Consider the following 12,919-nt stretch of genomic DNA (forward strand, 5'->3'; position numbering starts at 1 on the left):
TTTGCCCGCTGCCGGCCGCCGTCGCGGCTCCTCCCCTCACGCATGCGGAAAACGGGGCGGCTCGGGCTGTGATGGCGGCGTGGGTTTGAGGTGCTGCGCATCAAGTGGAGGTGAGTGTTGTGCTGCCCGCAAAGCCCTGCGGCTGCTGGCGGAGGTAGTGGTCGGTGGGAGGTATGGCCGGTGGGCCCGCAACCTGGTCTAGCTGTGTTGTCCCTGTTCGTTGCTGGAGTGTTGGACTAGACGGCCTTCAGAGGTCCCTTGCAGCTCTAAGGTTTCTATGGTTCTGTGAGAGGTTTCAGGCAAAAATACGTAGATAGTAGGGAGCAGGTAATCTGCTCTAACAAAACTGTGTGTATAACAATAGTAATACCTGTGAATGTCTTTAGCTAACATGTACTGGTTGCCAAACTCTCGAAGGAAATAAGTTTATGACGTTGCGTTCTAGTCAGTCTGTCTCTTCCCCACCCGTAATTCCAAGTGTTAACCTTTTGTTTGAAGACTTAGAAATCTGGAATAAGAGAACCCAAAAGAACGTAAGCACATTGGGCTAGAACAGAAACAGGTCTATAACATTAGAATATCAGATGTAGTGCTTTTGCAGAGGGCAGGACAGGGAGTGTGTGGCTCCTGCTCCAGTTTGCCAGTGGCTGCACCCATGTCTCATCCTCTGCAGCTTTCTGGCAGGTCAGAGCTGGAGAAAGACCCCTTCCTAGGGAGGAGGAATGCTTAATCGACAGTAACTGAAACGCATGGGGCTTTCTGTGCATGAGTTCTGCTCGTTTATGCTGTATCACATTTCCCCCCCCCCCCCCCAGGATTATTGTTTGGTAGAGTTTACACCTTGCTTAAAAAGGTATGAATTTTGACCGTGCTCTTTCTTTTATGGGCCATTGAAGTAAATCAGGCTTATTTTGTGAGGTGTTCCATTATACAGATCTGTTTCTAGAAGAGAGAAGGGGAAAAAAAAAAATCCCAGTAACCCAAACCTTTTTTCCTTCTCTGTTAAGTTAATTGTGTTAGGTATAAATATGTACTGTTAGTGATCGGTGTAAGGGATGTCACCTTTTTTTTCCCCTCTGTTAATAAGCTGGAGTGGGGATAGGTGTTCATGTGGGGTTTGCCTGAGGGGTAGCTTTTAGATGTTGGGATGAGGTAGTACCTGAGCAGTTATTGTATTTGTATTCTCATGCATTATGAAGATGTATTGAACTACTGTACACCTGTTTTCAGCACCCACATAAAAGGCCCACAGCAGTCTATGATGCAGGCACGCAACACTGTCTGCAGTTCTTCTCAAGTGAAGTATCTGCCTCAGATAACAGGAACTCAGTGTGTTGTGGTGCCTGGTGTGTTTAAGAACACTAGTATCCTGCGTATCTGATGGCAGAGAAGCTGCAGGCCTTTTGGATTAGCAGATATAGATTAAGGAAACCAAGCAAATGATTTCCCCCCAGAGCAAAACAAGAAGTGAGTTTTTGTAGCTTTCTCCCTGCCTGAATGATCTTGGGAGAAGACAGCATCAGAAAATAACTTGGCATAATTGATTGCCTTTGTGTGCTGAATATCCCTTGCATGTATGCTGTATTTCAGATATATGCTTTGTGTTCAAATGTTTGCTAATGCCAGTCTAATATAATTTTTCTCAGAGATGCCTGCTGCCTGTGATTCAGTGCTTGAAGACATTGAAGATATTGTGTCAGCACAGGATTTGAAGCCCCATGATTTGCGATTTGTAAGAAAGAATGTTTTTCCAAAAGTGCGGAAACGAAGTTCACAACAAAGATCTCAGACAGACGATGATCCTCCATGTGACAGGTAAGTTCTACCATTAGGTCTGTTGCTTGTTTCTTCACTGTCAAGTCATAAGGTGGAAGTTTCTATTATCTCAAAATACAAAATCTGAATACCTTATAAAAATAAATAGTGTTTGTAAAATGTAGCAGTAATGAACAATAAACTCCTAAGCTAATATCTTTCTGTAGGTTTTTCAGTAGGGATCACTCTTGGATCAGAGCAGTCTCAGGGCTGTGTATGGGCTGCTCACTGAGATCAACCCTGCAGAGGAGGATTTGGATGTCCTGGTGAATGAAATGCTGGACGTGAGCCAGCAGTGTGCACTTGCAGTACAGAAGGCTAACTGCATGCTGAGCTGCATCAGAAGAGCGGTAGCCAGCAGAGAGAGGGAGGTGATTGCACAAGAAAGATGTAGGGCTCTGAGAACGGGTCCATAGGAGGGCCAAGAAGATGATTAGGGGGCTGGGATACCTCTCCTATGGAGGAAGGCTGAGGGATTTGAGTTTGTTTAGCTTGGAGAAGAGCAGGCTCTGAGGAGACTTCATTTTGGCCTTCAAGTACTGCAATATAAGAAGGAGGGAGAGGAGGAGGTTTTCCTATGATCCTTTATGTTGGAGGTATTGATTAATGAAGTAATTGGGATGGAGAAAAAAAAATGCGTCTTGCTAATTAAGCATTACTGGAAAAAATAGTCTGCTTCATTTAAATTACTTAAATTGTTCTGAAGAGCTTAGCTTTTCAGTCCTGAAATAGTCTTTTGACATCTAAAATGGGAAATATACTCAAAATACCGAGAGTGATGACAAACTGATGCCTAATGAGTCAGAGTGAGATGAAATTTATTAGCTACTGACTGTAATGAGGATGTACAGAAATATATTGGCAATTGCTGAGAGAAATTGGTTGTTACAGTTGTTGCATTTAATGTCCGTGATCCCCATTTTTTTTTTTTTAAAAGGGGAAGGATGTTGTAAAGCTGAATCTATTTGTGTTTAATATAAACCAGATAAAGAAAACCCAAACCACAGAAATTCTTAAAGGTATTTTCTGTTCTGCTTTGTGGATTCTTTGTTTGAATATAGGATTCCTGATTGCTTATGGAACTTGAGTTAGCTGCAGACAATCTAATAGTGTTGTGAAATTCATATGTGTGAAATTTCCCATCATTCTACTTTTATCGTGTAAGAGTAGTCAGAAACTTGCATGGTACCTGAAGTGAAAGAGCCTGCTTGTGAACTCACTTGTATGGGAAGACATTCCTTTAGAGCAGTTAAATGTTCAAGTCCCAGTTGCAAAGCATGTTCCTTCTTCATCTGATCCATAGAGAAAATTGCAAAATCTAAACTAGCCTGTGTCACACAAACTGTGTCAGCACGATAAACTTTCTTGCATGTTGTTCGCTTCTATTTAAAAGCAAAAACCACTCCCTGTCCCCCTCCTCACCCCACAAAGAAAAAACAAACAGTTAAGCCAAAAAGCAAAAAAAACCAACCAAACCAACCTTTAAAAAACAAACTAATAGCAAAACCAAAACAAAGTGTTTGTGGTCAGTGACATGGCTGTTGTTCAGATTTGCTCTTGGACTGGCTTAGAGTCCTGACGTAGGTCAGTGGTTTCTCTGGTCTGAAGAAGACAGACAAAAATTGTTACAGAGCAGTCACTTAAGTGAGACAGTCAAGGATTTAGCCTTAATGCTTCTAGAAATTTCACCACTGTTTGGGAACTGTGAGGTACTTGTATGTGTCAGTAGTTTTCAAGTGCTTTTTGACTTTTGAGGTTGTTTGCTTGTCCTGAGGTAGGCTTAGATGGTCAGTTTTGCGTTTAGAAGTCCAGGCTTTAGTCTGGGAAGAGAGGATCAATCTGTGGAAGGAATGAAGACAAATCTCAAATTGTATTTTGTTGAAATTTTAAATGTGTTCAGAAGAAATACTTGTCTTGCTTTAAAACAAGATCTTGCATCCATTCTGTGATTAACAGCTTATTCAAGCTCATATTTAAAAAACAACAATAAAAAACACCCAAACATTGAGAATTCTAACTGGCACTCTTGTGGTGTGGCCCTGGCCTGCAGTGGGTGGTACTTGCCCACCCAGCTGCTTTCTTATCCTTTCCCAGCAAGCTGAGAGTGAGAGTCAGAAGAACAAAAGCAAGAGAACGTATGGCTTGAGTTGAAGCTGGTTTAATAACGAAAGGTGATGGGGAGGTGTGGAGTCTTCCACAGAGGAGTGATGTCCAGACAGTGTCAGAACAGTGGTTAATTTGGAAAGATTGGCTCTCAGGTTTTTTTTGCTGATTATGATGTAATGTGGTATGGAAAACACCAGTCTACTTGCAGTGGAATGCACGGTGGGAAGCAGAAGCTGTTGATGCTGGTGGAACACTGTTCAGTTGTAGCTAAAACATGAATGTGTAATCCACATGTTGTAGTCATTCATCCAGAGCACAGCACCAGGTGGGTTGCTATGAAACAAGTTAATTCTGTTCCAGTCAGATGCAGTGTTCTATTGTCCTAATAATAATTGTGATGCCCTTAATCTCCTATCTGGATTTGTTATTGTTTGTGTTACTTATGCTATGTGTTTTGAGTAGCACAGTTAACTTATTGTGCTTGATAGCTGTGAAGTAGAAGCTTGTGTAATTGTAAAGGAAACTGCTGATCACAGCCTGAACCTCTGATTAACCATCTGAGGCAAGTGCTGTGTCAGCTGTGGGAGCACAGGTGAAGGTAATTCAGCTGTGCTCCTGGAACGGGTGGAGCTTGACTCCAGCTCTCCTAGATCCCATTTAAGGGATGACCACAACCAAAGTAGCATCTCTTTCTGGAGATGGATCCTTTGTGGAGTTTTTGTGGAGAGCTTCAATATTGGTGAGCATCCATCTCAACTGAAAGCCTCAGCACTGGTGAGTCTTTTCTTAGATACCCTCTGGCTATCTGTTTACTCTGTAATTACAGCTATATGCTTGTATTATTCCAACTATAGAGTATTTTTTAACTTGCCTTTTTGATTCATTTCTGTTTAACAGTGTGATTCCTGGTATTCAGAAAATCTGGATTCGTACATGGGGATGTTCTCACAATAATTCAGATGGTGAATACATGGCGGGACAGCTAGCTGCATATGGATACAAAATTACAGGTAATCATAGCAACAAAGTCACATAGTCCAGAATTTTGGTGTAAATGTTCAGAGACGACAATTTGTTACGTGCTTTCAGTTACACAGTAATATGCTTATTTGTAGCTAGAGCAGAGTTGAGATGTTTTGTGTGAATGATCCTCTGTAGGGATGATTGGTGTGATGGAAGTGTGATGATACAGGACTGAATCCTGTAGGTTTGAGAGAAATGAAAATGCTATTCCTTCTTTTTCTTGGAGTGCTTGTCCAGAAATCATTCTTTGTGGCAGCTATTTCTGTAAGACTACAAATGAGGTATCAGCTTGGCCCTGTGACTTTCTTAATGTTTAACTTCTCTTTACCTTACATTTCCTAATGTGTAGTGTTCCAGAAGCTATTTCTGTTTTCTCAGGTATTATGAAGTTTGACTAGCTGTTTTATGCTATTGGAATTTCATGGGCAGCGACACAGAAAAAGTATGAGAAGAAACTGAAAAATAAATAAAGTACTTTAGAAAACCAAATATTTTAAACTTTGGCATATAAACTTACATTTAGAATCTGGAATAGAAAACTGAGAACAGAATAGAAGCAGTGCTAACTGACAGGAATATTTTCAGAGTACTTTCTGTAACAACATCAGATTTGTTTCACTAATGACCAGAAACTAACAGTCAGTGTCCCTAATTTGTGTGTTTATAAATATATAAACATATTTAAAAATGCTGAAGTGGCAGGAAAATGTTACTGTAGGGTTTTTTGTGAAAATATTACACAATTAGCTTCTTTTTATTTGGATTAATTTAAGGAGCTCTGGAAATAGTGTTTTTGTCCCATAGTGTAAAAGTATTGTTTACCAATTCTGGCAAGAGTGAATTTTTACAAATCCATCAGTTTAATATTCTCTTTTATAGGCTTTTAGTGAGGCTGGAACTGAGTACAAGTAATTCAAGTGTGGTGGCTGTATCTAAGGATGAGGTAGTGAAGAGGGCAAGTGCCTTTCTGCTCAACGTAGTGATGCTTCTGTCAAGAAGTGTGTACGAGGGTGTTAGTTTTATTCTTGGATTGCTGATGATGTCTCATAGTTTCGCACTGGGACTATGCTATTTGATGTCTTTACTGGTTATGGAAGATATGTAATGTGCTTTCAATAAGCTAGTAGGCTGTGTCAAAGTGAGATAAATGTTTGATAGGCTGGAAACCAGTGCTTTTGCTCAGATTCTCCCTGGTAGATTGGAGAAAAGGGTTAATGGAAACTTTGTAATATTCAGTAACAGCAAATGCAGAATCCTGGGATTGCTCTGACCAAGTGTTAGAATAAGCTGGACTGAGGTAGACAAGAAGCTGAATGTGAATTAGCAGTGTGCCCTTTCAGCAATGTGCCTGTTCACTCCCAGATTTTGGATGACAGCAGACAGATGCAGCAATGTGTACTGCATTGTCCATTTTATTCATCTAAATGGGAAATAAAGGAAATGACTGAGACTGTTCAGGTATTGCCTCTTAAGTGTAATTGAGAACTTGATTCCTTATTTTTTTATTTTTAAATATTGTTTGGTAATTGCTGTTCTGTTGCAGTGTAAATTTTCAATCATTTTAAACTTGGGCTTATTTCATAGGTATATAGTAAATATATGATCTCCACTTGAAAAGGTCAGTGTATTCTATATGTTTGTATGTGGCCTGTATAGTTATTGATGAGGTATTTTGACTAAGGCTTCTGGTATGTGTAAGCAGTAAGAACCAGCAGCAAGAAACCCCAACAAACCAGAACTAAGAGACAAGTGTTTATTAGCTGCTAATTATGTGCTAATTGTGCAGCCTTATCAATCGGAATTCAAGTTGAGTATTTGCTTTTAGATTATACTTTTCAAGTAGCTGTTTGTGCAGTCCTGTATGTGAACTGTTGAGTCAGGGCCTGAACCTCTGATTGGTTACCTGAGGCAAGTGCTGAGCCAGCCATGGGAGCACAGCTGAAGGCAATTCAGCTGTGTGATGGGAAGGGGTGGAACCTGACTGCACCTCTCATAGACCCAATTTGAGTTGTGACTGTCCCTGGGGAAGGATCTCTTTCTGGAGATGGCTCCCTTTGGAGTTTTTCTGTGGGTGTAGGGTATGGGTGAGCTTTTTCATTTATTTTCGCTTATCCTTTTCCACTGTGATAATCCTTCTAGTTGTACGACTTGTAAAATACCAGCCTAACCATGCTACTCTTCTGATTGTCTATTTGTTGATTGTGCAAGTGCCAATTTAGGAGGCTGAGTACAGGGGAATGCACAAAATGCCCAAGTGACCTTTTGGAGATGAGAGGCAGTTCAGTTTTTCCTTACAACTCTGTAGTTATTAAACTGTCATTCTCTGTGGAATAGCCTGGCAATGCAAAGAAGTTAACTGAGATGTAAATCATGTGTTTTTTCATGCCCCTGCTGAAGTATTTGCCTACAGTTTATAACATCACAAATCCACCTTGATTTTTTTTTTTGCATTACTCAATAACCTTATATACCTGTTCAGTTGCTCATGTGGCAGATGTCTTTTTCCAGATTCAGACTGGCTGATAATTGGATCCTAAGGGCATTTGGTTGATTGATAAGCTTCAGGCATCCTTGAATTGAGGTAACAGTGTAGGTGTGACAATGTGATCTCCTGTTTTCAGAGATTCTAAGTTTCTGATGGTTACAAGTTTGCTCTGTAATCTGTTTCTTGGTGCTTGAACCTGAAAATCCTGCTCTGTCAGGCACGGGCAATGTCTGAATGTCTGGGATGTGGATGTAGTGGTTTTTGTTTTGTTTAATTTAGTTTTTCAGTGCTGCTGAAATAATTTTTGAAAGCAATATCAAGCACCATCTTCCAATGAGAAACAAAATCTGGAACTTCTGTAGTGAGGTGGTTAAGGGTGTGAGGAGTGATGATGAAATGTCACCTTTTAACTTTCACAGTCATGTCATTGAAAAGATGGTGTTACATGAATGTGGTTGTCTAAGATGCCTTGGCAAGGATAGAGGTGTTGCCCAGTGTAGCGAGAGGTGTCCTGTAAGTCAGCAGGGGTCATAGTGGCTCTGCTAGAGTTGCTCTGGTTCCCTATTGCATTTTGGGCTTAATACAGCATCATGCAGTGGTTCTCATCTGCAGCAGTTAGTTGCCTGAGACCTTGTAAACTAATCTGTAGTTGTGGTTTTGTCAGCTGTATATTACTGGTACTGTGTTCCCTGTAGAATGTCCTAGTGTGCATATGTGGCTCAAGTTCTTAGCAATAACTTGTGACTTCATAATGCAAGATATGACGTCACTGTGGTGACTTTTTTTTCTTACCTCAGCTTCTTCAGTATCAACTCCTCGTTCCAGTTAGGTGAGTTTGTGTTGCTGGAATACATGGCCTTGAGGGTGGTTTTTTTTATTAGAGGACAGAACTCAAACTGGGAAATGTTTGCCCAATTTATGAGGGAGGAAGAAAGCTACACTTTTTTTCCTCTCCTAATGGCTTCATACATCACTGCTGTTATCAATTTGTTTATTGCTTGATCAGATCAAATATGTATTATTTTCCTTATCTCATTTTAAAATTGAACTAATTCATCTGTTTTACGGTCCATCTAAATTGGTTGTTTTAATTTTTTCTTTCATGACACAGAGCTGGCAACTCTGTGTGAAAGATGAGAGTAGGCCTCAGTATATTGTGCGCATAGTACGTTTGGTGACATTTGTATAGTGCTTTAGAGTTAAATTTAAGAATGTTTAGGGTTAATTGTTATAAAAAAAAAATGACCATGTGCTGTACTGGTTGTACAGTAGAGTTCAGTTCTAGCAATGCTAAACTTCTTATACAGAAGGCTGAATTTGAAATGGATTTAACTATGGAGGGTGTTGTGGAAATGCTAAGCCTGAACCAGTGATGGAGCATCTCATGGGAAGGCAGAACCAACCCGGGGAACTCATGTGCAAGTAATGTGCCTGAATGACTGAAAGGGGGGTGGCAGTGAAAGCAAGGGCTTCTTGCTGGAGGCCTTCCAAGGGTAAAAGGTTTTTCTTCCTTTGTTTCTATATCCATGGTTGCTGTATTTGGGCTTGTTCTCCTTTGCTGCAGCTTAGGATTGTGCTACTCTGCTATTATTGCTGTACTTTCCATCACATTATAGCATTACAGAATGTGAACTTCAACTTCTGGTAACTTGTATCCTCATAACTGAAATGTATTTGTGTAGCGGATGGTTAAGCCACTAAGTGCATAAATAACAGTGATGAAGCAAGCTCAATTTAGTCACAGAGCGTTCTACTCAGACTTTGGTTTCACGTGTAGTACAAACAACTGTGAGACAAGTAATTATTAATAGAAAACTTACAGAAGCTACTTGAAGAGCAGACCAGATTTTTATTAATCAGATTTTTGTCAGTGTACTCTGAGATAGGAACAAGATTATATTTTGATCACAATCTTTGTAGAAGTACTTGGAGGTACTTTTTCTTCTTCCCTTGCCCTGCAGTGGAGCTGGATGTAATTTATATTTCCCTAGTGACTCATCTTGGCCAACTAGAGATGTCTATGTCAGCTTGGGTGAGAGTACCTACAATTCGTAGATATACAAAACAGGTCCAGTGATCAGGGAAGCTAGTAAAAATGTGCCTAGGTGTTTTCCTTCTCTCAAAACCCTATCCTTGGAGTGTGTCTGCTGTTTAGATAGTATGTGCTGTTCATGTGTATTTCCTTTTATTTTATTCTTAAGATACAGCATAGTATTTCCCTAGGCCTGATTGGCACAGCTAAGTTCAAAGATACTTTCCAATTTATTTTTAGATAAATGCTTTACTGTTGTACAGTAGTTAAATCAAGATAAGGTAATATAGAAAGTAGTTCACATTCTGTGTGTCTGAAACTTAAATACAGGAGCTCTAACCCTTTTGAGATACTGTTTAGTGCTGTATCATTTGGACCCAAGAGATGGCAGCATTGGATAAGCACTACAGATCTGGGGCACAGCTATTCATGTCTGTGTTTTGATAGCACTTGGTGTTTTATATCAGTAAGTTGGACATTTGGCTATTTTAACTATTGTTGATCTGTGTTACTGATTTAATTTAGGGTTACTGGATTATGATTCAGAGTGCAGTTGTATGCATTTAATTAAATCTGTTCTTATTTAAATTATTTGTTGTCAATATTCTGATCTTTATGTCCATTTAGTTGATAACTTGGCTATTGCATATTAGAAAGATCTTTTCAATATCTATTTTGTCTGAGAATTACCGCTTTGTAGTTTATATTAGGCTCTGTGTTGGACTCCCTTTTGAAGGAGTCTGTATTGTGGATTTGAGATTCACAAAGTGTCATAATTGTTAAATTCACGAGGAGCTATTTCATTTAGATGCTCTTTCCTGCTTCTTGTTTGACTTAGGGAAGTTGGTTTAGTTGATGTAAGGACTATTTGAAACATTCATTAAAGATTTTTCCTTATAATTATCAACCTTCTACTTATTTTCATTAATTTTTGTATAATGATTTGTCAGCTGTTTTAGAGCTTTACACTGAGACACTCAAAATTATAGGGACTGCTGAACAAATGTTATGTCTTGAAATGCAGAACTACAGCATTAGTAAAACTGAGCTTAGCTAATAGGGCAAAGGCAAATGGAGTTTGTGTTGTGTATTAGTAATTAATAGTTACAACTTACTACTAATAACATTTCAGGTAGATAACTGTTGTCATTAGTGCAATGCTGTCTTACATTTCCAGTACTAGATTTTTAATTTATTCAAGTAAATTCTAAATGATGCTGAGGTCTGATTTAGTCCTTTATTCATTAAGTTTTAAGGGAGAGTGTTGCTTGCTGTGAAGTCCTAGGTCAGATGTTTGTGAGGCCTAGTTGAATACGTAGCATGTGAATTTTGTTACAGTTAATTTGGGCACGTGCAAATATATTTTATTTGTCATGGGTGGGCATAAGCTTCTTATGTTCTTCTGCAGGATCTTCTGGGTTGTATGTTTTTCTATTTAGTTTATTTTTTTAATATCTTTTACTATGGGTGATATTTAAAATAATGGATGTTTGTCAGCTAGCCAAGAGCAACCTTTCCATGGCAGAAGTCGTGAGCCTTTCCAGTTGTCTGCTGGAATGAATTTGCAGGGAGGGTGCTCTATGCTGGTGGAATTGCCACAGTCTGATACAGAGTTGGAGCAAATTGCTGTACTATTTGTATCCTGGTCTGAAGGATATGAAGTAACTGTTGAATCTTTAGTCCTTCTTTTCTTTGCTTGAGGTGTTGCTCAGAGGACTATTTTGATATTAAGCAAGTTATACGTAGGCTGTTAGCCTTTCACGGAGACTCAGTAATTACTTGACGTCTGTAGAAACAGAGGCTGTTCTCTGTAAGAGAAATAGCATCTCTGCATCTCAAAGGTTGCTTGGTAAAGCTGTGTTTTAGAATGTTAGTGTTGTTACTAATATCTACTGTTCTTAGAAAATTTCTCATCCTATCCTGTTTCAGTAGTATTTTTTTTCTGCTTGTTTCAAACACTTGTGGAAAGTAGGATAGTTCCTGTGAGCAGATGACTTAAGCTCCCTCTGGTTACTAAGCTAGTTTCTCTGATACAGTCTTTAAAATAGTAATGCTTAGCTGTGATATGATGTCTGCAGATAAGCCTACCTGACAATCTTCTAAGCATATATATTGTACTTAACACTTTAGAGCATTGGGTTTGAGGAAGAGTTTTCATTTATGAGTGCTACCCTGTAAGTAATGCATCCTATTTTTTTTTTGTCAGAGGCGGGTGTCAATGGTATGGAAGCAAAGGTTAAACCTTCCTGTCAGTATCCCATTACTTTTGATTGCTGTATGACAGATGGCAGCAGAGGGGTAGCATGAAAAAACAGTGTCTAACAAGGAAGTGTGTAAGAAGCAAGATCTGTCATTGAATATCACCCACTGGCATTCACTGTTGCTTGCTGAACATTTGTGGAGACCAAACAGTGGATGTGAATACAGTAACGTGGTGGATGGTGCATTTCAGCAGTGGCAACGGTAGTAGTGGCTCATCTCTCCTGTTGCAAACTTTCACAAGCAGGGCATGCAGCCTCTTGTCATTGCTGGTGAAAATGCATAGCTAATAGTAATCACATAGAGAAAACTGTTGTTTCCATGAAAATAAGTAGCAGGCATTATTTTTGGAGTGACCTATGTATTTAAGCAGAAGACATAAGCATTTGTCTTGTGTGTCAAATCACTAGCTTTGGGATTTATTTACAGAAAGAAGCTCAGCAGAAACTTTGTCTTGGATGGCTATAAATAGGCTTCAAGTTAATCGTGCCAAAACTGCCTTGCTGTTGATTGGTGCAAGACACTGGTGTGTAGGGTAGTGAGGTTTTTGGCATACGATTTAATAAAAGACAGATCACTTGGCTGCTGGTTTTATTAGGCATCTTGGACCCTCAGATTTTGTTGGCTAGACTTTAAGGATAAAAATGTGCTTGTTTGTAATTGAGTCCCTAAGTGATAGTTGACTTGAAATTGTGCTGTTCAGTTTATGGGTTGATGTTTTTGTTTGCTGTTGCAATGCTTTGAAGGAATTGCTTAGGATTGGCGAATGTTAATCTGCCTTTGAGAATGTAAGGGTGCAGACCATCAGATGATGGAACATCTGAGCATCTAGAGCTTACTTAAGACTCAAACTTTTAGTTATGACTGGTAGTGATGAAAGGAGAATGTCAGCAGTGAATGTGCTTAAGAAGTTCACTAACAAGAAAGTTGTTTTTTTTTTTTTTAAAAAAAAGCTAGAGAAGTAATCCAAGTTATTTTGTCACACAATAGTAGAATACGGGAAAATCTCTGGTAGAATTTTTTAATAAATTATAAAGTTGTTGATAATTTTTTTTTAAATTATTTAAAATTTATTTGGGTATAAGGAGAATTTATCATAGAATATCCTGAGTTGGAAGGGGCCCCAAAGGGTCCTACTCTTGACTCCGTGCAGAGCCAACCAGCAGTCAGACTAAATATCTAGGATGACTGTCCAGATG

At 39.2% G+C, this 12,919-nt stretch overlaps 1 protein-coding gene across 3 annotated transcripts in view; it reads left to right on the plus strand.

The window, feature by feature from the left end:
- Positions 1 to 12,919, plus strand: part of CDKAL1 (CDK5 regulatory subunit associated protein 1 like 1) — a 315,678-nt gene continuing 302,759 nt past the window's right edge. Inside the window, exons 1-4 of one of the 3 annotated variants that reach the window (XM_015854757.2) lie at positions 16 to 110; positions 816 to 853; positions 1,647 to 1,815; positions 4,819 to 4,931. In XM_015854757.2, the coding sequence (XP_015710243.1) occupies positions 1,649 to 1,815; positions 4,819 to 4,931 (280 nt within the window). In that variant the 5' untranslated portion in view covers positions 16 to 110; positions 816 to 853; positions 1,647 to 1,648. Of the gene's footprint in view, positions 111 to 815; positions 854 to 1,646; positions 1,816 to 4,645; positions 4,696 to 4,818; positions 4,932 to 12,919 lie in introns of those variants that run through there. The other 2 variants (XM_015854755.2, XM_032442509.1) reach the window with 2 other exon arrangements.

This window comes from Coturnix japonica, chromosome 2 (genome assembly GCF_001577835.2).
Source record: "Coturnix japonica isolate 7356 chromosome 2, Coturnix japonica 2.1, whole genome shotgun sequence".
NCBI classification, from domain to species: Eukaryota; Metazoa; Chordata; class Aves; order Galliformes; family Phasianidae; genus Coturnix; species Coturnix japonica.